The sequence below is a fragment of the Gadus morhua genome, chromosome 9, assembly GCF_902167405.1.
Source record: "Gadus morhua chromosome 9, gadMor3.0, whole genome shotgun sequence".
Taxonomy (NCBI): domain Eukaryota; kingdom Metazoa; phylum Chordata; class Actinopteri; order Gadiformes; family Gadidae; genus Gadus; species Gadus morhua.
The window spans coordinates 18,046,269-18,073,244 of record NC_044056.1 but is presented as its reverse complement, the minus strand read 5'-3'; the positions used below and the strand labels follow the sequence as shown (position 1 = coordinate 18,073,244).

The window sequence follows — 26,976 nt, the reverse complement described above, 5'->3', positions numbered from 1 at the left end:
ATAAATAATGGGAAGTTCAATACACCAAACAAAGACTTTACCTTCAAGATCAATAGACACTTGAAAGAAGCATGGAACGCACCATCAGCTGACCAAGATCTGTGCTCTGACTTCTCCATGGCTGAGGTCAAAGCAGCCATTGCCACACTCAAACAAAACAAAGCTCCAGGACCAGACTCCCTACACCCAGAATTCTTCCAACACCTCCCAGAACTGACCCTACTATGGCTGAAGAACTTTTTCAACACGTGTCTCAGGACAGTGAAGATCCCAAAGATCTGGCGCACCGCCAAAATAGTTGCCATACTCAAACCAAACAAACCAGCTGAAGATCCAAAAAGCTACCGACCAATTAGCCTACTCTGCATCAGCTTCAAACTCCTTGAAAGACTGATCCTCAACCGCATCTATGACACCGTTGATGAGAACCTCCCTAAGGAACAAGCCGGTTTCAGAAAAGGCTACTCTACCACTGACCAAGTTGCCCGACTTACTGAGGATATCACAACTGCATTTCAATGCAAAGAAAAGGCTGGTGCAGTATTTGTAGACCTGAGTGCTGCATATGACACCATATGGCATCGTGGCCTTGCCTTGAAGCTGCTACAAACAATACCAAGCAAACACATGGTAAAACGTATCATGCAGATGACGACAAACAGAAGCTTCACACTGCACATCGACCATCAAAAAACCAAAAAGAAAATGCCAAAGAATGGCGTGCCCCAGGGATCTGTTCTAGCTCCAATCTGCTTCAACATCTATACCTCGGATTTACCAAAAACAAGCAGCAAAAAATACACCTATGCAGACGACATCGCACTCCTAACTACCGGAATTTCCTTTAGCTCACTAAATGACACCTTAACTGATGATCTTACTAATCTGAACAAATACTTTATCAACTGGCGACTGAAAATGAATGAAACCAAAACTGTCAGCAGCACCTTCCATCTTGCCAACCGACTAGCCAACATCCAACTAGAAGTCAAATGTGCAGGAAACACCATCCCATTTGAAAAGTCACCAATATACTTGGGTGTTACTCTGGATAGAACCCTAACCTATAAACAACACCTCCAGCAAGTCAGAGCCAAGGTGGAAGCAAGAAACTGCCTCATTCACCGTCTCTGCGGAACCTCATGGGGAGCAAGTTTCCCTGTACTCCGGACTGCTACTCTAGCACTGGCCTACTCAACAGCAGAATACTGTGCACCTATTTGGTGCAAATCCACTCACACCTCCAAGCTTGACACAGCCCTCAACCACAGCATGCGGATAGTTTCAGGATGCATAAAATCTACACCAACCTCATACTTACCAATCCTCAGCGGAATCCCACCACCAGCAATCCGTCGTGAAGCAGCCTGCCTTAACCTTGCACAGAGAGCTCAACGCAGAGCCAGCCACCTACTCCACCACGACATCAACTCAAACGACCCACCACCACGCCTACCGTCGAGGGAACCAATCTCTGCAAGACTCCGGGGCCTGCTGCATGAGGCAAATGGCCAGCCACCTGGGTCCTGGACCATCACACAATGGACCAAACAGTGGGGCCAAGCCAACACCAAGCTACATGGCTACATCGAAACACCGTCCACAAGGCCTGCAGGACACAACCTCAACCGAAAATCCTGGGTACGACCTAACAGATGCCGGACAGGACATGGACACTTCAGAGCCAACATGCACAGGATGAACCTTTGTGATGCCCCTGACTGCCCCTGTGGAGCCCCAGAGCAAACGGCTGATCACATCATAAACGACTGCACCAAGTACCAGTGCCCTGGTCCCCAGGCACTGTCTACCCTGAACAGCGAAGCACTGGCATGGCTAGAGGACACAAGCTTAGTCATTTAACAGTATTGAGATGTACTTTGTGACATACGAATATATATATAGCTGATATGGTTGTAAAATTGTAACGTCTTCCACTCCTAAAAGCCAGATCCTACTCTTCTCTAACATCAGGTAACGGAGCGATGGTCACTCACTCCCAAGTCCTACTTTGAGCTGTGAGTACCCCTTAGTGATAGGTTAACTTTAGTGCAATTCCTAGGAGTAATTCTGAGAGGCCTGTTAATTACGGGCCTTGTTGTCACATGTGCCCAACAGTTAAAGGTTTGAAAAATCCTCACATTTCTATTGGGAATTTTCAATTTTTTTTTTGTTTTGTTCGGACATTTCAAAGTCAATTAAATCTTTAAAATCATGAGGTTTGTGGATTTAACTGGATCACTAGTAAACTTCCTGGACTACTGCGCTCACTCCCGTCCTCAGTTAGACGTGTGATTGTCCATGTCGGAACTGCGACACAGCTCGTCAGCAGACAGAGCTCATCAAAAGATTTTAAAAATCGTTTTGATTTCATAAGCTCCTGTGAGAAGAGCATCTACATATCTGGTCCCATCCCCTCTCTAGGCTGTGGTGTGGGGCATTTTAGCAGACTCCTAAGCCTCGACACCTGGATTCAGTCCACCTGCACAGCTCTAAAATTTGGTTTCATTGATAATTTCAATCTGTTTTCGGACCGTTCTGATTTCTTCAGGCCAGACGGTATGCACCAAAACTGACGGGGTAACCAAATGCTAGCAGCTAACCTACAGCACACTGTTCAATCTGATCAACAACACGTGCATCATGACTGCTTACCCCATTCTCCCTGGAACATCCATCTTCACCTCTGCCCACTCAGAGCACTGTTCCCCCTGTCAGTTCCCCCTGCCGGACACATCTGTCACTGATACTCGCACCAGAAATTCTCCCAGCAAGGGCCTTATACTCAGTGAATTCATTACAGACAATAGCCTGGACTCTCTGCATAACTGAGACATGGCAAAAACCACAGGAATATTTTTCACTAAATCAGACCACATCCCCTGGATATGCATACATTGATAAGCCACGCCTCCGTGGTCCTGGTGGTCGAATAGACAATTCTTCAGACAAAGCATTACTACAAGAACAATCTCCCTCCCGGCCCCCCCATAATTTGAAGACATTGTTTTTAAACTGTCTGGACCCAAACCCCTGGTTGCTACAGTAATTTATCGCCCCCCCCCAAACCTAACTTAGCTTTCTTATCTGACCTGTCTAAACTCTGTGCCATCACTCCATCCATTCTGCTACTCTGTGACTTCAACATACATTTCGACTAGGAATGCGCGATATAAACGATACACGATATGAACGATAAAAAATGGCCTACGATAGAGATTTAAGTTATATTGCTCAATCGCGATAATGCATGTTTGACACGATCTATCCATGACCGGCGAAATATAAAGAGCCACGAGCTGCGACCGTCTGCAACGCATCGTCCGCGACCCGCAAAATTTAAAAAGAGCCACGAGCTGCAACCAGCTGCATCGCATCATCCGCGACCCGCGAAATTTAAAGAGCCACGAGCTGCAACCGGCTGCAATGCATCATCCGCGACCCGCGAAATTTAAAGAGCCACGAGCTGCAACCGGCTGCAACGCATCATCCGCTACCCGCGAAATTTAAAGAGCCAGAGCTGCAACCGGCTTCAACGCATCATCGTCATCTAAGTAAATATGGCTGAAAGCTAAACGAAGGAGCTGGTGATTGCGCTCATTTCATGTTCATTTCAAAATTGTATACGTTCATTTTGCACTTTTATGTTTTAATATCAAGTATCTGTGCACACACTTAGAAGATTTTTCTTTATTTAAAATAGCCATGCCTAATACTGGACCTATTTCCCTAATTCACAGTATCCGTTTCTTTATTAACAAGACACCAACAGTTTTAATTTCATTAAGAGAAGTATACGTCATTACACAGAAGATTCTTTTCTTTGTTAAAGTCTCTGCAGCTACAACATTATGTTGTATGATTACAGTTTTGCACAATAAATGTTCTCAAAACGACATACTAAGTTTCTTTCTTCTTTAGTTTTATACATTTAGCAGTTTGGCTTTCCTTAGAGTCTATGTAACCTGTTCTGAAATGGTTATATTATGATTTATATATCGTGATACATAAAGTTATCGCAATAGGTTGCAATGTATATCGCAATATGGATTTTAGGCCATATCGCCCATCCCTAATTTCGACTCGACTCCAAAACCTCTGAAGAACATTTCGACATCATAATCATCTTCAACCAAAATGTGGATTTTACAATCCATAAAAAAGGACACACACTGGACCTTGCCTGCATCACCGGAATCACAATCAGCAATCTGTCCAGCTCCGATGTCACAATCTCTGACCACCTGGCTATCACCATGGACATTCTCATCCCCACACCACAAGTCAAGCAAAAGCGCTCTATAACTTTCCGGAATCTCAAATCCATCAATCCCTCTGGTCTTTTCTCCCTCTTGGCCGACACCATCCTTGACTACACCCACTTCCACAACGCCTCCCCTTTTGACCTGGTCGCAATATTTAATGAAACTCTCCTCCTGCCTCAATCAGCTCACTCCAATCAAAACTAAGATTGTCTCTTTCACTCACTCCACCCACTGGTACACTGATCATTTTCATCACCTCAAATCCAAGGGTCGCCAACTCAAACGGCTAACCAATAGAACTGGTCGGCTATCCACAAATGCGATGCCTACAAACAACACCAACAGCTCTACAGAGACGCCCTCAACAGTGCATGTTCCTCCTACTACTCCTCCGTCAAACAATCAGGCAGAAAAACCCCAAGACTCTGTTTACCACCATGAATAAACTTCTTAAACCTATGGACACCATCTCCAATTCCTTCAATGTCAATAAATGGATCTTATTCCTCTCACACATGCAAAGAAAAATTGACATTATACACGGCCAACTGAACTCCTCCACCTCCACTGTCTCTTCTCCGACCTCCACCACCCCCTCCTGCCATTCACCCAGTCCCCTCATTCACTGAAATCACCCCAGCAGACCTACCTGCCATACTCACTGGCATGTAAATGTCTACCTGCATCCCATGCCCTCAACCCTAGCCATGGCCTGTCTCCCTTTACTCTTTCCCCTGATCACCTCAGCTATAAACTCCTCTCGGTTCTAGTCCCCCCCGCCCTCAAACTCGCTGCTGTCAACCCCTACTAAAAAAACCTGGACTTGACCCTGAAACACTGAGCAATTTCGGACCCATCTCCAATCTCCCCTTCCTCTCGAACAATTTTATAAAGAACCGTTGCCTCCCAGTTAAAATCACAACCCGACGACAATAACCTCTACGGACCTTTTCAATCCGGCTTCCGCTCCAGACATACCACGGAAACAGCTCTTTTAAAAAGGTCACAAATGACATTCTTCTCTCTGCCGACACTGGTTCCCTCTCCATCCTCATCCTTCTTGACCTCTACGCCGCCTTTGATACCATCAACCACTCCATCCTCATCTCCCTCCTCCAGTCCTCACTTGGCACCACTGGAACTGCTCTCAACTGGGTCATTTCCTATCTCTCTGACATAGGCCAATTCAATTCAACTGCAAATACCCTACCTCCCCAGGCCCTCATGGTATCCCCAAGGCTGCTGTACTCCATCCCCTACTTTTAATTATCTACATTCTCCCACTTAGTCCAATCCTTCGCCAACATGGCCTCCGTTTTCACTGCTACGCCGCTGACACTCAGATCTACCTCACCACCAAGACCATCTCTGCAGCAACCCATTGCACCCCCACCACCTGCCTCACTGATTTCAAAAAGTGGCTGCAACACAACTTCCTCCAACGAAACTGCAATAAATCTCTCCCCCGCTCCACCCAGGACCTCTCCCTCAATATTGATGGCATAATTGTCCCCCCTTTCACTCTCGTCCGCAACCTCGGTATTATCCTTGACCCCACCCTCTCATTCCTCACCCATATAAACCAGATTACAAAAACAGCCTTCTTCCACCTCATCACTCGTCTCCGTCCTTCCCCATCACTCTCAGCCGCCGAATCTCTGGTCGGCAGCCGAGAGTGCATTCATTTCATCCCGCCTTGATTACTGTAACTCCATCCTATACGGATCATCAAAACACATCCTTAATAAACTGCAATATGGTAAAAATTCTGCAGCCCGTACGCTCACTTCGACCCGCAACTCAGACCAAACCCCTGTACTCCACGACCTCTACTGGCTTCCCGTCAAATACCGGATTGATTTCAAAATACTTCTCCTCACATCCGCAATGCCAACACTCTTTCATCATTCAAAACAGCCCTCAAAACACATATTTTCACCCTTGCTAATAACTTTTAGACTTTCTGTTTTGTGTTTGTGTTTTGTTTTTAATTTTGATTAGTATGATTTAGCGGCTATTGTGAAGCATCTTTGAGCATTTTGAAAAGCGCTATATAAATGTGATGTATCATTAATATTATTAATAGAGCTGTCAGTTAAACGCGTTATTAACGGCGTTAACGCAAACCAATTTTAACGGCGTTAATTTTTTAAACGCGCGATTAACGCACATTATTATTAAAAAAAATAATAATGGGCTCAAAACAAAGAAGCAGTAGCCTGACTGCTATGTTCAAGGCATCTCTTTGTATGTTCTTGCATTATAGGCTTTTTTTTTGTACCGTCCTGTTTTGATCAGTATATGCCAATGTTGTTATCAATAAAAAAACATTTGCACAAGGCAAGCCGATGCACTTCTCCATGTTGATAAGAGCATTAAAATGAGAAAAATTAATGGGACAAAGAATTCAAGGGATATTTAGCATAGAAAAAAAAAAATGATTAATCGCGATTAATCACGAGTTATCTATGGCATTAATGCGATTAATCGTGATTAAATATTTTAATCGCTTGACAGCCCTAATTATTATATTATAATTATCATATGGATTTGATATTTTTTACAACCATTATGTGTTTTGTGTAAGCTCTAAACAGAATACAAATGAGCTAATCATATAACAAAGGCATATCATTGAGCGAATAAAAAATACTACTTTTAAAATAAACTGAAATTTAACAACAAACAAAAACATGCATAAATTAGTATACATGATGCAATAATATATTATCGTGAAAGATCTAGGTCGATCATCTTGGGTAAAACTGGACATGAAGGAGGGACTATAATAAGATCCAATAAAATGAGCAAACCGTCAAACATAGACTGCTGTAAAAGCTCTCAAGGGTTTGATAACAGAAGCAACCTGTACCCATATTTCTAGAACAGTTCCATATCTCTTCTTTAGATATCCTATGGGCACTGAGGCAAAGAATAGAGCAGAAGGACAATACCTTAATTGCACTCAAACATTGATTCCAGATGGATATTAATTACAACAATACATATCTTATACTTGGTGGGCATGTACAGCTTTCAAAATATAGATATATATATTTCTCAATGACTCTCCTGCTCTTCATTCTAATTATCTGCAGTAATACCGTTGTTTTATATGTCATCTATGTACATGAAAGCCTTCACAAACCCATGTATATTTTTGTTGCTGCTTTGCTAATGAACGCCCTTTTTGGAAGCATAACCATCTATCCGAAACTTCTTGTTGATCTTCTGTCAGCAAAGCAAACTATATCCCGTCCTGCCTGCCGGTTACAGAGCTTTTTAATATACGTGTATGCTGCTTCCGAATTCACACTGTTGTCAGCGATGGCTTTTGATAGGTATGTATCCATTTGCAGACCTCTCCAATACCACTCCCTTGTCAGGACCCAAACTGTTAAATTAATTTTGGTTTTAGCCTTTTGTTTACCTTGTTGTAAAATTGGAATAGCTATTATATTGTCAACTAATATAGGTATATGCAAGTTTGTGTTGATGAGAATTACTTGTGATAACTATTCCCTTGTCAAAGCGGGGTGTGGGGACTCTACTGTAAGCAATGCATATGGGCTATGTGTAATGGTACTTTCTATACTTCCACATGTAATATTTATTCTGTTTTCTTACACAAGAATATTGTCTATTTGTCTGAGGAGCTCCAGGGATTTCAGGACAGGAGCTCTTAACACGTGTCTCCCCCACCTAGTTATATTTCTGAACTTCACCATAATTGCTCTGTTTGAAATCATTCAAAATCGTATTCCTTCTGGCATACCGCATATTGTTCGTCTTATAGTATCTCTCCTGTATGTTGTGATTCCTCCTCTCTTCAATCCTCTAATTTATGGATTTAAAATGCAAGTGATACGTCAATGTCTTGTAGCACTATTCAAGCTGAAATAACTGTATTTGACAGACAACAAGCTACAAGAAAGACGACTTTTAGAACGGGACGGGAGGGGAGTTTTTTGGGTGGTTTTGTTTTGCTCTCTTTTGCTCTTTTCTTTGCTCTCTCTTAACAACTCTCAAATCTTACCTACAGCACCTTGAAGAATTGTCATTTATTATGAGACTTAACTAATATCCTTATTACAGTTCAGATATATTAATATAAATTCAAATATACATAGTATATGTTTAATAAAACAATGGGCTTTGTGTCCATTCGATTTTTTTTTTATTATGCTATTGAACTGCCACTTAACATAATAACTTCATGATGTTTCAAGTGCATGAAAATACAACTGTAAAATACTTAAACAGGGTATATGCCGGAATCATAGAGATGAATTTATTACCTTTTACTACCTTTTTTTACTACCTCAACAATATTTTTTACTACCAACACGACATCAAGCAGCGGGGCGGGGGGTATGCAAAGCACCACTTACTACTTACTATGAGGTATAAATGTGACACTGCCGCGATCCCTGTAGCCCTAGTAATGCTGCTGCTGCTAGCACCGCAAAACAACAACAAAGAGAGTAGAGGTCTTCACTCCCGCAGGACGCGACGCAAAATAGTGCAGCGCGGGACAAAAAATTAAAGCTCATTGCGGGAGCGGGCGTGATGATAGAGGTGCATTTGCGGGTGCGGGATGATACACTGCACTCCCGCAAATCAAATATGAGGGTAAAGTAAAAGATACAAATTATCATGAAGCCCTCATCAATAAGCAAAACCTACTTTTCCAACAACTTTTCCTTCATGGTCGAAGCAGCAGCTGATTCTTTTACCTATCATTTATCATTTAGACGTGCTGGTACCGACCTGCAGTTTTTATTTTTTTAATATGTGACTTTTGTGTTTCAGTTACCGAGGCCTATTTAATGTTTTGTATGGTTGAAAACATGCAGGCTTACCAAGAAATATGTTACCAATACTGGTAGCCTAATGAATTATGTGCTCGCTCGTTTTTTCCCAAGCCAATGGACAGGCCTTTCCTGAGACAGAAAGTAAACATCCATCCTTGCGGGCATTTGCGGGCGGGAGCGGGATATAATATCATAGATGCGGGCGGGAGCGGCACTAAAAATTACAGCTCTTTGCAGGAGCGAGTGGGAGCGGCACTGTACAAGGCGAGAGCGGGAGTGAATATTGTGTCCCGCGCAGACCTCTAATAGATAGCTGCTCCCCCTTCACACGAAGCCGCTGCTGGTGAATGCTTGTTGTGTGATTTTATCGCTTTAATGCCGTTCCATGTCACATTGATCGTTCTTTTGCACAATGAGCAAAAAGCTTCTCGGTCATTTCCCATCACAGGTTTCAGCCAGTCTTTAAATGTCGGGTCGTCAACCCATGTTTGCGAAAACTTGCATTTACCCATTCTCTCGTAGAGCTAGAAACTCAGCCGTACAGAACTCTGAGGGGAAAAGGTGGAAAATGTTGCTGGTGTTAAACCGAATTCTGCGTCCCACCGAAAAGTGTGACCCCAGGGGGCGCTGTTGTACATTTTCTGCAACATGCACGTGGATTATAACAAAAACATAATTAAAACATAAGATCTCCGGTGGGTCTTTCTTTTCTTGATACTAACATTAATTCTAAACAGCATTTTACACAGAAGGATACAATAGGAAATTCTCAAAGGTAAATCAGCGGAATTTAACCATGACTGTAGCTTTTTATGGGTAAAGAAGCAACGTTGAAGGACCCTACTGAATGCCCTATCAATTGTATGGGTCGGTGAAATGCTAATCAAATCAAGCAAATGAATTTATTAAGCATCTTTAATAAAAAGGTAATTGGTTGGGGGGATCTTATGTTTCAAGTATGTTTTTGTCATGCCTGTCTACGCTTCAAACTGGTGAATATTGCAGAAAATATGCAACAGCGCCCCCTGGGGTCACACTTTTCGTTGGGTCGCAGAATTCGGTGTAACACAGGCGTCGCTATAGCAACCAGCGACGCCAAATCTAACGGCTACTCAGTTCAGGTCCTGTTAGCACCGTAAACTGTATTTTTTAGGCTAGATGAAGTTAAAACATGGAAACAAAAAAATGGAAACTCATTTTATATTGAGGTGGTGGTGAAAAATGTACTACCAAGTCAAATTGCGTTTGTTACCTTTTACTACCTTTCAAGGGCCTTAATTTTAAATTTTATTTTTTACTACCTTTTACTACCGCGCGGACCCCCTGTTAAAAAACTGTAGCTCTTTACGCACGCATTCTGACGAGTACTGAGAAAAATTAAAAATCAAAAGAAAAATCAAAAAGTGTTAAATGCATGTGATGATCACAGATAATGACATAAAAGTGAAATATATAGTTCAGTACATCAAAAACTTCAAATGGCAAAGATGGTGCCAAAATGACCAATTTAGAGAGTCTGCCTAAATAGTCATTACTAATACCTCTGTAATTTTGCTCTGCTTAACTTTATGATGATCAAACTTTGCAGAGATAATGTTCACGCCTTGTGCTATGATTTGATTTCGAATTTTAGCTTCATCAGCATCATTTCAAAGAGATATTCATAGAAGAAGTGTGATTTTTTGGGGCGGAATTTAAATCTGTCATTCATGCTTGTGTGCCAACTTAATTTACTCTGAGCCAGTGACATAAATACAGATACTTACACATCTGAACACATTTCACAAGTGTTCCCTTTCTAATGACACCACAATTATTCAAATAGACCTTGTAGATGCAGAGATATTCTCTTTTCATTTTGGGCATGTCATTTTCGAGCAGAAACCTAAAAAATAGGCTGGAGCTTAACAGGTTAAAGCCATCAACAACCTGGCCCCTCGCTACCTCTCTAACCTTCTCCACGCCATACCCCTGCCCGTTGTCTCAAGTCCGCTGATGTCAACCGTCGCCAACCCATCGGGACCAATCTCCGGTCCTGGGGAGACAGAGCCTTTGCTGCAGCCCCCCCACCCCCTCTGGGATGCCCTCCCCAACGACATCCACAATGTCAACACTGTCAACATTTAAAACAGCCCTCAAAACACACCTTGCTTTTAACTTTTAAACTTTCTGATTTGCTTGTTTTTGTTTTGTTTGTTATTTTGATTAGAATGATTTAGCTGCTATTGTGAAGCGTTTTTGAGCATTTGGAAAAGCGCTACATACATTTGATGTATTATTATTACATGGATTTGATATTTTTTACAAACAACATGTGTTTTGTGTATGCTGTACAAAGAAATAAAATATGAGCTCATCATATAACGAAGGCATATCATTGAGCGTACAAAATATTACTTTTTAAACGAACTGAAATTAAACAATAAACAACCCCATCGGGACCAATCTCCGGTCCTGGGGAGACAAGAGCCATTGCTGCAGCCCCCCCCCTCTGGGATGCCCTCCCAAACGACATCCACAATGTCAACACTTTTAAACTTTAAACTTTCTGATTTGTTGTTTGTTTTTGTTTTGTATGTTATTTTGATTAGTATGATTTAGCTGCTATTGTGAAGTGTCCTTGAGCATTTGAAAAAGCACAACATAAATTTGATGTATTATTATTATTATATGGATTTGATCTTTTTTACAACCAACATGTGTTTTGTGTATGCTGTACAAAGAAATCAAATATGAGCTAATCATATAACGAAGGCATATCATTGAGCGTACAAAATACTACTTTTTAAACGAACTGAAATTAAACAATAAACAAAAACAAACATACACGAGTATACATGATGCAATAATATACTATCCTGCAAGATTAAGATCTAGGTCCATCCTCTTTAGTTAAAACTGGACATGAAGGAGGGATTATAATGAGATCCCCTGAGAATTAGAAAAACAATAAAATGAGCAAACTGTCAAACAGACTGCTTTAAAAGCTCACAAGGGCTTGATAACAGAAGCCACCTGAACCCATATTTCTAGAACAGTTCCACATGTCTTTTTTAGATATCCTGTTTGCACTGAGGCAAAGAAAAGAACCGAAGGACCATACCTTAATTGCACTCGAACATTGATTCCAGATGGATGTTAATTACAACATTACATATCTTACACTTGGAGGGCATGTACAGCTTGCAAAATATAGATATTTATATTTCTCAATGACTCTCCTGCTCTTCATTTTAATCATCTGCAGTAATACCGTTGTTTTATATGTCATCTATGTACACGAAAGCCTTCATAAACCCATGTATGCTTTTATTGCTGCTTTGCTGATCAACTCCCTGTTTGGAAGCATAAGCATCTATCCAAAACTTCTTATAGATCTGCTGTCAGCAACCCAAACTATATCCCCTCCTGCCTGCCAGCTACAGAGCTTTTTAGCATACGTGTATGGTGCTATTGAATTCACACTGTTATCAGCGATGGCTTTTGATAGGTATGTATCCATATGCAGACCTCTCCAATACCACTCCCTTGTTAGGACACAAACTGTCAAAATAATATTGTTTTTGGCCTTTTGTATACCTTGTGTTGAAATTGGAATTGCTACTATTTTGGCAGCTAATATAGGTCTGTGCAAGTTTGTGTTGATGAGAATTACTTGTGATATCTATTCCCTTGTCAAAGCGGGATGTGGGGACAAAACTGTAAGCAATACATATGGGCTTATTGTAATGGTACTTTGTACACTTCCACATGTAATATTTATTGCGTTTACTTACACAAGAATATTGTCTATTTGTCTGAGGAGCTCCAGGGATTTCAGGAGAGGAGCTCTTAACACGTGTCTCCCCCACCTCTTTATATTTCTGAACTTCACCATAATTGTTATGTTTGAAGTCATTCAAAATCGTATTCCTGCTAGCATACCCCATATTGTTCGTCTTATGGCGTCTCTCCTGGGTGTTGTGATTCCTCCTCTCTTCAATCCGCTAATTTATGGACTTAAAATGCAAGCGATATCTCAATGTATTGTAGCACTATTCAAGCTGAAATAACTGTATTTGACAGACAACAGGCTACAAGAAAGAGGACTAAAGAGGTTTTTTTGGTGGTTTTGTTTTGCTCTCTTTTGCTCTTTTCTTGCTCACTCTTAACAACTCTCAAATCTTACCTACAGTACCTTGAAGAATTGTCATTTATTATTAGACTTATCTAATATCCTTATTATCGGTCAGATATGTTAATATACATTCAAATATACATAGTATACGTTCAATAAAACAATGGGCTTTGTGTGCATTCGATTTTTCTTTGATTATGCTTTTGAACTGTCATTCAACATAATAACTGCATACTGTTACAAGTGTATTAAAATACTTAAGTTAGATTTGTTTAGTCAATACTGATGTTGTAAACTCTGTTACGTATTTTTCACTTTGTCATTTATAGACTAGAAGTTGCTAAAATGATCAGTCATCTCCGTCCTCCTACAAAGCGATTAGACAGGTCTGCCAAATATACAAATGTCCCACAGCATCTGATCTGCAATAGCCAATATACAACGTTCTCAGAAATCTTCCTCGCCCAGTCTCGTTTCCTCTGACTGCCTGTCTGTCTGCTGGTCTGCCTGTAGAAGGTCGCTCGAGCAAGAATAGAGAGTGTGTTTCTAACGGCACAGCTCTTTTTCTTTTTTTCCTTTTTGTATTTCTCAATATTTTTCAGTTAAAACTTTTCTTTTCCAATGTTCAAGATATAAACATTAGCATTGCCAAGGGTTAACCGACATACTGGCAAGTTTAGCTATTTTGACCCTGCCTACAGTCAAATTGTAATTGTTTCTCAAAAATGAGCTATAGACTAGCAACCCATTTGCAATCAAAGAGATAATGGTTGTGGAATATTGGTGTTCTGTGAATAATATTCTATTTAAAGTAGAATTTGTAAAACATGAATTTAGGGGCACGCCTGTTTGCTGTGGGGAATGGTAAATAATGGTGCTCAATTCATCTCATTATCTATCTGAGCTAAAATTCCTGCAGAATTGTACATATCACACACTTAATTTGCTTGCACCGACCCCTCCAATTCTGAGACCAAAGCAAGGACCATACATCCTAAAATGCCATGATAGTAACTAGGGCTGCAACTAACGATTATTTTAATAATCGATTAATCTTTCGATTATTTTTTCGATTAATCGATGAATCGGATAGAATTTTTTATTTTTGGAATTGCCGCATCTTTATTCCAAAACGGAACATTACTTCAAATTCACAGTGCAGACTGACGTTTAAAAACACCAGGTTATTGCTCCAACGTCCCGGAACTATTAAAAGTACTATTAAATAATAAAAAGATTAAAAAAACATAACTGGGATAACACAAAAAAAAACATACAATGTATGATATACTTTTATATGCATGGTTAACCGGTCAAACCTATTGATACCATTTTCGAGGCTCCTTGAAATAGAACTTGTAATATTGCTTTAATTGCTGATAAGATGATGGTAGTTCAAGATAGGACATTAAACGGGTCATAATTCTATCTTTACTATCTATTTTATATTACTGGGAAAACAAGTTTTCACCAAAATCTCAATTCTTATTTTTTTTTACTGCTGCATTTGAACGCATCAATCATATTACTGAGCCAACCTGAACACATCACATTTGACACTGTTTGTGACCATTGGTTAGTTTTTTTATTTAAGCTAGCTAGCTCTATATCCTGCAGATTTTAACGTGGATTTAAAAACTGCATCACTATTTTTAACTCACGGGACTTTCTACACCGTCCGGTTGTGTAATTACTACTGCTGCTTTGAATGACTGTTGATGCACGCGGTGCCGACTCCGAGCCCGTCTGCACAACGTCTGCACTCTGCAGCAGCAGCAGCTGACAGAGTTTTCGGTTGGACTAGAAGGCCGGCAGTATTTTGGTTTTTTTCGCCTAAACACATACCCAAATGGAAAAGCTTATAACACAGTAACCCTAAGTCCTAGATGGATGTATGATACTTCATTTGAAAGCTGACAAGCTCTAGTTTCTGTAGATATGTTTATTTGGCATGTGTCATACACACAACCTAAATGACATCAGTTCAGACATGGCTCTAAAGCAATTTTTTTGTCTTCGAAAATAATGGGTCATATTTGAACTACAATAACTAGGATGTGCTTTATGTAAGGCATATGGCAATATGCCAAATACCTTCTACATCATGCCAACTACACCTGGAAAAAAATTTGGAGTTCTAGGCCTAAAGCTTTGGGAGTTAATGGAGTTTTTATGGTGTGTGGTCACTGGCGGCCCAAACCTCTCCAAAATGTCTCCAAAATGGCCAAATTGTGCCAAATGCATTTACTCACTTCTGTGACACTGGAAACATTACTGAAGCATTTTGGTGACTATAAAACCTTTCTCCATGATTCAAAACATAATTTTTTCACACATTCATTTGATATGGCCATATTGAGATATTGTCATGTGATGAGACACTACCGGATCTCTCACGACCACCTTCAGTAGGAGTGGGGGCCGGGGGTCTGCCTGTCTGGCTTTGCGGCTCCCAATCCGCATCACTGTCCTCAGACATTGACCTACAAACACAATGCAATGCACAAATGTCACCAAATATAATGAAGAAATATATAAATGCAATTCAATGGGGTGTTATTTACATAGAAAACAAATAAACATTTCATTTATATCATTTCTGTCATTTTTTCATTTATATATATAATGTATACTATATAACTATACTGCATTGTTCACTGTAAGCATAAAAACCCACGCACAAAAATACACATAGATGGCGTCACTCACCGATCTAAGACGTCGTCCAATTGTTGCTTGAACATCTCCTCTATCTCAGAATCATATTGGCTGTCTTCGCTGTCCTCGGATGAAGCCAAAATCAAAGCGAGGGCTTCTTCATGTGTGTAATATTTCGTTTTCTTCGTTGATTTCGCCATTGTAAACGGCGAAATCAATGTGATCAATGTGTGCGGCGTGCGTCCTGGTCCGCTGGAGGCTCTGTCATGCGCAAAGCGAGTTGTCTGCCGTGATGACGCAGCTGTATATCTCGGCTCATACGTGTCACACCTGGACACGCCTGGTAGCGTTGGAAAGGTAAACTCATTGGCTAGAAGCCCAAGTGACTGATATATCAATAGCCAATACGCTGTCCCTATACTAAAGCCGCGTAACAAAGTAAACAAAGCCCATTGGCCCTTCGAACTGGGAGCGCTCCATCTACTTCACGGGCTGTACCGGGGTGAAAACTGAACAGAAAAAGACGGGGACACTTTCATTTTGTAGCCAGCAAAGTGATGAAAACAAGCATACCCAACAACTCCATACTGGAGGTAGAGAAAATATCCATGCGGCTTCGAAAAGCTGGATGTTAGTTGACGAACAAAGTTTGGAGATGGTAAACAAATGGACTTTACACGACAATATTCACAAGCTGGAATAATTTTATGAAAAACCATGTGGATGCTTTTGATCAGTGGATTCTCACGGACATTTGGAATATAAATAATTGAGGAATGGACACATATTACGGTTCTCGGATTGCTTCAAAGGTAGGGAGTCTCTCTGTTTTATTGGCATTTCCGGTTTACCATGCTGGTTAATATCAATATTTATGGTTTTGTGCTCATGATTTATAAAAAAAAAAAACCGGATGAAGAAATTGTGGAGATTCTACCCTTTCTAACGATGTATAGAATGTCTGTAATGATGAAAGTTGAAGCGGGTTATGTCGCTGCGTAGTGGGAACATGTGGTCAACAAACACAAATCGCCCACCGGTGGGCGAATGGGTCTTAACCCAAAGACAGTGAAGGTACAACCCTTTTATGTAGGCCTACAGTCCAGTTTTAAGATATGACCAAAATACAAGCTGTGGTCGCTCACACTAAAGCTCGCTGTGCGCGGCCATGAACCGTGAACCAACCTGTCGGCGGCTGGCTGTAAACAGTGCTGCGCCTATGAGTAACTTATTAATCACGCGACACAACGAATCAACGACCAAATTTGTTGCAAACGCATTTAGTAATCGATTTTATCGATTCGTTGTTGCAGCCCTAATAGTAGCACATGTCTGGATATTGTAAGAGAGTTCTTCCCGTTACTACTGCGGAGCGTCACATTAGGGTCTATGGCGTGACATTATTTTTTATGGTTCACCACCTTGTGAAGCTCTTTATGTAGACCTTAACCTTTTCAGAGACGCAATGGCTAATGAATCTGAACGCTATATACCGGTACTGTAATTTTCTGGTTAGAAATACCACAATAATGTCTTAAAACTTTTAATTAACAGCTGATATGGTGTTAATTATAAAAATCGGGGAACGATAGAGCTACCTCCACGTGGTGTTCCCTGGACAACGTCTCTGGACAACATCTCTGACGGCTAACTGCTCATAAACCAGTCCCGACATCTCGTACCTGCAATGACTATGCAACCCAGCCATAGAATCTTTCAAGAGACTACGGGCCCCTGTATCCTACAGCTCAACGTTGAAGGACTTACACGTTCCAAATGTGAAGTGATTGAACGCCTTGCTACAAAGCACTCAGCCCAAGTCCTCCTTCTACAAGAAACCCAGAACTAAGGAGGACAAGGAGATTAAGATCTACGGCTACCACCTTGCAGCTTCAATTCACTCTCAACATCATGGAATAGCCACGCTAGTGAAAAATGGACACACCTACTCCATACTGGATTCCTCGCATAGCAGCGATCAACAATGGATTGCTGTATCAATCGGAGATACCACAGTGGTAAATGTATACAAACCACCAAAAACAAGTTTCTCCAACCTGCCGGTCTACGACCATCCTGTTATCTACTCTGGCGACTTTAACTGCCAAAACGAACAATGGGGTTACAAATACACAACACCAGACGGAGAAGCACTTGCAAACTGGGCATCCACCAACAACTAAACACTCCTCTACGACAGCAAACAACCATGCTCCTTTACCTCTGGCCGATGGCAAACCGGCACCAACCCTGACCTGGCCTTCTGCAGCTCCCAAGATCGCTCTACAGCACAGCGTACTGTTATCAGTAAGTTCCCACGCTCACAGCATAGACCTTCTCTCATCACCCACCCAGCTCTTGTAACTCCAACTACATCAATGCCACAGTCTAGATGGAATTTCAAAAAAGCAAACTGGGACATTTTCAGAGAAGAACTTAAAAAACACCCCCCACTAGACCTAGCAGAACAAGACCAAGATACTACCTACAAGCACTTTAGCAACTCCATCATAAACGCAGCAAAAGCAAGCATACCTCGTGGCCACCGCAGAGTATATGTTCCTGGCTGGGATGAAGAATGTGAAACATATGCTCTTCTCCATGACAATGCAACCTCCTACGAGGAATCCCAAGAAGCTGCCACCGCTCTCCTCAACCATCTTGACAACCGACGCAGAGAGAAATGGATAGAAGAAACTGAAGATATTAACTTCACACACTCCAGTAGACAAGCGTGGAGCAAACTGAACAGGCTAATTGGAAATGTCAAACCTTTCACCTCACAAGCTCCAGTTAAGGCCAATGACATAGCTAACAACCTGATAAATAATGGGAAGTTCAATACACCAAACAAAGACTTTACCTTCAAGATCAATAGACACTTGAAAGAAGCATGGAACGCACCATCAGCTGACCAAGATCTGTGCTCTGACTTCTCCATGGCTGAGGTCAAAGCAGCCATTGCCACACTCAAACAAAACAAAGCTCCAGGACCAGACTCCCTACACCCAGAATTCTTCCAACACCTCCCAGAACTGACCCTACTATGGCTGAAGAACTTTTTCAACACGTGTCTCAGGACAGTGAAGATCCCAAAGATCTGGCGCACCGCCAAAATAGTTGCCATACTCAAACCAAACAAACCAGCTGAAGATCCAAAAAGCTACCGACCAATTAGCCTACTCTGCATCAGCTTCAAACTCCTTGAAAGACTGATCCTCAACCGCATCTATGACACCGTTGATGAGAACCTCCCTAAGGAACAAGCCGGTTTCAGAAAAGGCTACTCGACCACTGACCAAGTTGCCCGACTTACTGAGGATATCACAACTGCATTTCAATGCAAAGAAAAGGCTGGTGCAGTATTTGTAGACCTGAGTGCTGCATATGACACCATATGGCATCGTGGCCTTGCCTTGAAGCTGCTACAAACAATACCAAGCAAACACATAGTAAAACTTATCATGCAGATGACGACAAACAGAAGCTTCACACTGCACATCGACCATCAAAAAACCAAAAAGAAAATGCTAAAGAATGGCGTGCCCCAGGGATCTGTTCTAGCTCCAATCTGCTTCAACATCTATACCTCGGATTTACCAAAAACAAGCAGCAAAAAATACACCCATGCAGACGACATCGCACTCCTAACTACCGGAACTTCCTTTAGCTCACTAAATGACACCTTAACTGATGATCTTACTAATCTGAACAAATACTTTATCAACTGGCGACTGAAAATGAATGAAACCAAAACTGTCAGCAGCACCTTCCATCTTGCCAACCGACTAGCCAACATCCAACTAGAAGTCAAATGTGCAGGAAACACCATCCCATTTGAAAAGTCACCAATATACTTGGGTGTTACTCTGGATAGAACCCTAACCTATAAACAACACCTCCAGCAAGTCAGAGCCAAGGTGGAAGCAAGAAACTGCCTCATTCACCGTCTCTGTGGAACCTCGTGGGGAGCAAGTTTCCCTGTACTCCGGACTGCTACTCTAGCACTGGACTACTCAACAGCAGAATACTGTGCACCTATTTGGTGCAAATCCACTCACACCTCCAAGCTTGACACAGCCCTCAACCACAGCATGCGGATAGTTTCAGGATGCATAAAATCTACACCAACCTCATACTTACCAATCCTCAGCGGAATCCCACCACCAGCAATCCGTCGTGAAGCAGCCTGCCTTAACCTTGCACAGAGAGCTCAACGCAGAGCCAGCCACCTACTCCACCACGACATCAACTCAAACGACCCACCACCACGCCTACCGTTGAGGGAACCAATCTCTGCAAGATTCCGGGGCCTGCTGCATGAGGCAAATGGCCAGCCACCTGGGTCCTGGACCATCACACAATGGACCTAACAGTGGGGCCAAGCCAACACCAAGCTACATGGCTACATCGAAACACCGTCCACAAGGCCTGCAGGACACAACCTCAACCGAAAATCCTGGGTACGACTTAACAGATGCCGGACAGGACATGGACGGTTCAAGAGCCAACATGCAAAGGATGAACCTTTGTGATGCCCCTGACTGCCCCTGTGGAGCCCCAGAGCAAACGGCTGATCACATCATAAACGACTGCACCAAGTACCAGTGCCCTGGTCCCCAGGCACTGTCTACCCTGAACAGCGAAGCACTGACATGGCTAGAGGACACAAGCTTAGTCATTTAACAGTATTGAGATGTACTTTGTGACATACGAATATATATATAGCTGATATGGTTGTAAAATTGTAACGTCTTCCACTCCTAAAAGCCAGATCCTACTCTTCTCTAACATCAGGTAACGGAGCGATGGTCACTCACTCCCAAGTCCTACTTTGAGCTGCGAGTACCTTTAGTGATAGGTTACCTTTAGTGCAATTCCTAGGATTAATTCTGAGAGGCCTGTTAATTACGGGTCTTGTTGTCACATGTGCCCAACAGTTAAAGGTTTGAAAAATCCTCACATTTCTATTGGGAATTTTCATTTTTTTTTTTGTTTTGTTCGGACATTTCAAAGTCAATTAAATCTTTAAAATCATGAGGTTTGTGGATTTAACTGGATCACTAGTAAACTTCCTGGGCTACTGCGCTCACTCCCGTCCTCAGTTAGACGTGTGATTGTCCATGTCGGAACTGCGACACAGCTCGTCAGCAGACAGAGCTCATCAAAAGATTTTAAAAATCGTTTTAATTTCATAAGCTCCTGTGAGAAGAGCATCTACATTTCTGGTCCCATCCCCTCTCTAGGCTGTGGTGTGGGGCATTTTAGCAGACTCCTAAGCCTCGACACCTGGATTCAGTCCACCTGCACAGCTCTAAAATTTGGTTTCATTGATAATTTCAATCTGTTTTGGGACCGTTCTGATTTCTTCAGGCCAGACGGTATGCACCAAAACTGACGGGGTAACCAAATGCTAGCAGCTAACCTGCAGCACACTGTTCAATCTGATCAACAACACGTGCATCATGACTGTTTACCCCATTCTCCCTGGAACATCCATCTTCACCTCTGCCCACTCAGAGCACTGTTCCCCCTGTCAGTTCCCCCTGCCGGACACATCTGTCACTGATACTCGCACCAGAAATTCTCCCAGCAAGGGCCTTATACTCAGTGAATTCATTACTGACAATAGCCTGGACTCTCTGCATAACTGAGACATGGCAAAAACCACAGGAATATTTTTCACTAAATCAGACCACACCCCCTGGATATGCATACATAGATAAGCCACGCCTCCGTGGTCCTGGTGGTCAAACAGACAATTTTTCAGACAAAGCATCACTACAAGTACAATCTCCATCCCGGCCCCCCCATAATTTGAAGACATTGTTTTTAAACTGTCTGGACCCAAACCCCTGGTTGCTACAGTAATTTATCGCCCCCCCCCAAACCTAACTTAGCTTTCTTATCTGACCTGTCTAAACTCTGTGCCATCACTCCATCCATTCTGCTACTCTGTGACTTCAACATACATTTCGACTAGGAATGCGCGATATAAACGATATACGTAATAAACGATAAAAAATGGCCTACGATAGAGATTTTAGTTATATTGCTCAATCGCGATAATGAATGTTTGACGCGATCTATCCATGACCCGCGAAATATAAAGAGCCACGAGCTGCAACCGTCTGCAACGCATCGTCCGCGACCCGCAAAATTTAAAAAGAGCCACGAGCTGCAACCAGCTGCATCGCATCATCCGCGACCCGCGAAATTTAAAGAGCCACGAGCTGCAACCGGCTGCAACGCATCATCCGCTACCCGCAAAATTTAAAGAGCCACGAGCTGCAACCGGCTTCAACGCATCATCCGCTACCCGCGAAATTTAAAGAGCCAGAGCTGCAACCGGCTTCAACGCATCATCGTCATCTAAGTAAATATGGCTGAAAGCTAAACGAAGGAGCTGGTGATTGCGCTCATTTCATGTTCATTTCAAAATTGTATACGTTCATTTTGCCCTTTTATGTTTTAATATCAAGTATCTGTGCACACACTTAGAAGATTTTTCTTTATTTAAAATAGCCATGCCTAATACTGGACGTATTTCCCTAATTCACAGTATCCGTTTCTTTATTAACAAGACACCAACAGTTTTAATTTCATTAAGAGAAGTATACGTCATTACACAGAAGATTTTTTTCTTTGTTAAAGTCTCTGCAGCTACAACATTATGTTGTATGATTACAGTTTTGCACAATAAATGTTCTCAAAACGATATATACTAAGTTTCTTTCTTCTTTTGTTTTATACATTTAGCAGTTTGGCTTTCCTTAGAGTCTATGTAACCTGTTCTGAAATGGTTATATTATGATTTATATATCGTGACATATATCGTTATCGCAATAGGTTGCAATGTATATCGCAATATGGATTTTAGGCCATATCGCCCATCCCTAATTTCGACTAGACTCCAAAACCTCTGAAGAACATTTCGACATAATCATCTTCAACAAAAATGTGGATTTTACAATCCCTACAAAAGGACACACACTGGACCTTGTCTGCATCACCGGAATCACAATCAGCAATCTGTCCAGCTCCGATGTCACAATCTCTGACCACCTGGCTATCACCATGGACATTCTCATCCCCACACCACAAGTCAAGCAAAAGCGCTCTATAACTTTCAGGAATCTCAAATCCATCAATCCGTCCGTTCTTTCCTCCCTCTTGGCCGACACCATCCTTGACTACACCCACTTCCACAACGCCTCCCCTTTTGACCTGGTCGCAATATTTAATGAAACTCTCCTCCTGCCTCAATCAGCTCACTCCAATCAAAACTAAGATTGTCTCTTTCACTCACTCCACCCACTGGTACACTGATCATTTTCATCACCTCAAATCCAAGGGTCGCCAACTCAAACGGCTAACCAATAGAACTGGTCTGCTATCCACAAATGCGATGCCTACAAACAACACCAACAGCTCTACAGAGACGCCCTCAACGGTGCATGTTCCTCCTACTACTCCTCCGTCAAACAATCAGGCAGCAAGAACCCCAAGACTCTGTTTTCCACCATGAATAAACTTCTTAAACCTATGGACACCATCTCCAATTCCTTCAATGTCAATAAATGGATCTTATTCCTCTCACACATGCAAAGAAAAATTGACATTATACACGGCCAACTGACCTCCTCCACCTCCACTGTCTCTTCTCCGACCTCCACCACCCCCTCCTGCCATTCACCCAGTCTCCTCATTCACTGAAATCACCCAAGCAGACCTACCTGCCATACTCACTGGCATGTAAATCTCTACCTGCATCCCAGGCCCTCAACCCTAGCCATGGCCTGTCTCCCTTTACTCTTTCCCCTGATCACCTCAGCTATAAACTCCTCTCGGTTCTTGTCCCCCCCGCCCTCAAACTTGCTGCTGTCAACCCCTACTAAAAAAACCTGGACTTGACCCTGAAACACTGAGCAATTTCCGACCCATCTCCAATCTCCCCTTCCTCTCGAACAATTATATAAAGAACCGTTGCCTCCCAGTTAAAATCACAACTCGACGACAATAACCTCTACGGGCCTTTTCAATCCGGCTTCCGCTCCAGACATACCACGGAAACAGCTCTTTTAAAAAGGTCACAAATGACATTCTTCTCTCTGCCGACACTGGTTCCCTCTCCATCCTCATCCTTCTTGACCTCTACGCCGCCTTTGATACCATCAACCACTCCATCCTCATCTCCCTCCTCCAGTCCTCACTTGGCAGCACTGGAACCGCTCTCAACTGGTTCATTTCCTATCTCTCTGACATACGCCAATTCAATTCAACTGCAAATACCCTACCTCCCCAGGCCCTCATGGTATCCCCAAGGCTGCTGTACTCCATCCCCTACTTTTACATTCTCCCACTTAGTCCAATCCTTCGGCAACATGGCCTCCGTTTTCACTGCTACGCCGATGACACTCAGATCTACCTCACCACCAAGACCATCTCTGCAGCAACCCATTGCATCCCCACCACCTGCCTCACCGATGTTAAAACGTGACTGCAACACAACTTCCTCCGACTAAACTGCAATAAATCTCTCCCCCGCTCCACCCAGGACCTCTCCCAAGATATTGAGGGTATAATTGTCCCCCCCTCCACAACCTAGGTATCATCCTTGACCCCACCCTCTCATTCCTCACCCATATAAACCAGATTACAAAAACAGCCTTCTTCCACCTCATCACTCGTCTCCGTCCTTCCCCATCACTCTCAGCCGCCGAAACTCTGGTCGGCAGCTGAGAGTGCATTAATTTCCTCCCGCCTTGATTACTGTATCTCCATCCTATACGGATCATCAAAACACTTACTTAATAAACTGCAATATGTTAAAAACACTGCAGCCCATACGCTCACTTCGTCCCGCCACTCAGACCACACCCCTGAACTCCACTACCTCCACTGGCTTCCCGTCAAATACCGGATTGATTTCAAAATACTACTCCTCACCGTAAAGCCCTCAACAACCTGGCCCCTCCCTACCTCCCTAACCTTCTCCACGCCATAACCCTGCCCGTTGTCTCAAGTCCGCTGATTTCAACCTTCTCCACCCCATTGGGACCAATCTCCGGTCCTGGGGAGAGAGAGCCTTTGCTGCAGCCCCCCCCCCCCCCCCCCCCCCCCCCCTCTGGGATGCCCTCCCCAACGACATCCACAATGTCAACACTCTGTCAACATTTAAAACAGCCCTCAAAACACACCATTTCACCCTTGCTTTTAACTTTTAAACTTTCTGATTTGTTTGTTTGTTTTTGTTTTGTTATTTTGATAAGTATGATTTAGCTGCTATTGTGAAGCGTCTTTTAGCATTTGGAAAAGCGCAACATAAATTTGATGTATCATTATTATTAATATTATTACTTGGATTTAATATTTTTTACAACCTACATGTATTTGTGTATGCTGTAAAAATAAGTAATATATGAGCTAATCATATAACGAATGCCTATCATTGAGCGCATAAAATACTACTTTTTAAATTGAAATTAAACAATAAACTAAAACAAACATACATGAGTATACATGATACAATAATATATTATCCTGCAAGATTAAGATCTAGGTCCATCCTCTTTAGTTAAAACTGGACATGAAGGAGGGATTGTAATGAGATCCCCTGAGAATTAGAAAAACAATAAAATGAGCAAACCGTCAGACAGACTGCTGTAAAAGCTCTCAAGGGCTTGATAACAGAAGCAACCTGTAACCATATTTCTAGAACAGTTCCATGTTTTTTTTAGATATCCTTTGTGCACTGAGGCAAAGAAAAGAACAGAAGGACCATACCTTAATTGCACTTGAACATTGATTCCAGATGGATGTTAATTACAACAATACATATCTTATACTTGGAGGGCATGTACAGCTTGCAAAATATAGATATTTATATTTCTCAATGTCACTCCTGCTCTTCATTTTAATAATCTGCAGTAATACCGTTGTTTTATATGTCATCTATGCACACGAAAGCCTTCATAAACCCATGTATGCTTTTATTGCTGCTTTGCTGATGAACGCCCTGTTTGGAAGCATAAGCATCTATCCAAAACTTCTTATAGATCTGCTGTCAGCAACCCAAACTATATCCCGTCCTGCCTGCCGCCTACAGAGTTTTTTATTTTACGTGTATGGGGCTATTGAATTCACACTGTTATCAGCGATGGCTTTTGATAGGTATATATCCATATGCAGACCTCTCCAATACCACTCCCTTGTCAAGACACAAACTGTCAAATTAATTTTGTTTTTGGCCTTTTGTTTACCTTGTTGTAAAATTGGAATTGCTACTATTTTGTCAGCTAATATAGGTCTATGCAAGTTTGTGTTGATGAGAATTACTTGTGATATCTATTCCCTTGTCAAAGCGGGGTGTGGGGACTCAACAGTAAGCAATGCATATGGGCTTACTGTAATGGTACTTTCTATACTTCCACATGTAATATTTATTGCGTTTTCTTACACAAGAATATTGTCTATTTGTCTGAGGAGCTCCAGGGATTTTAGGAGAGGAGCTCTTAACACGTGTCTCCCCCACCTATTTATATTTCTGAACTTCACCATAATTGCTATGTTTGAAGTCATTCAAAATCGTATTCCTGCTAGCATACCGCATATTATTCGTCTTATAGTGTCTCTCCTGGGTGTTGTGATTCCTCCTCTCTTCAATCCGCTAATTTATGGACTTAAAATGCAAGCGATATCTCAATGTCTTAAAGCACTATTCAAGCTGAAATAACAGTGTTTGACAGACAACAGGCTACAAGAAAGAGGACTATTAGGACAGGACGGGACTTAACTCTTCAATCTTACCTACAGCACCTTGAAGAATTGTCATTTATTATAAGACTTATCTAATTTCCTTATTACAGGTCAGATATGTTAATATACATTCAAATACACATAGTATATGTTTGATAAAACAATGGGCTTTGTGTGCATTCGATTTTTCTTTGATTATTCTTTTGAACTGTCACTCAACATAATAACTGCATACTGTTTAAAGTATATGAAAATACAAGTGTATTAAAATACTTAAGTTAGATCTTTTTAGTCAATAATGATGTTGTAAACTCTTATGTATTTTTCACTTTGTCATTTATAGACCAAAAGTTGCTAAAATGAT

General features: G+C 41.9%; 3 protein-coding genes across 5 annotated transcripts in view; 2 read left to right on the top strand and 1 right to left on the bottom strand.

Moving 5' to 3' along the window:
- Positions 1–26,976, bottom strand: part of fanca (FA complementation group A) — a 109,492-nt gene that overhangs the window by 65,778 nt on the left and 16,738 nt on the right. The window lies entirely within an intron of this gene.
- Positions 12,211–13,605, top strand: LOC115551523 (putative gustatory receptor clone PTE03). The gene has a single exon (XM_030367328.1). The coding sequence runs from the start codon at positions 12,211–12,213 to the stop codon at positions 13,129–13,131; it is 921 nt and encodes a 306-aa protein (XP_030223188.1). The 3' UTR covers positions 13,132–13,605.
- LOC115551524 (olfactory receptor 52E4-like) lies at positions 25,669–26,723 on the top strand. Its single transcript, XM_030367329.1, has one exon. The coding sequence runs from the start codon at positions 25,669–25,671 to the stop codon at positions 26,587–26,589; it is 921 nt and encodes a 306-aa protein (XP_030223189.1). The 3' UTR covers positions 26,590–26,723.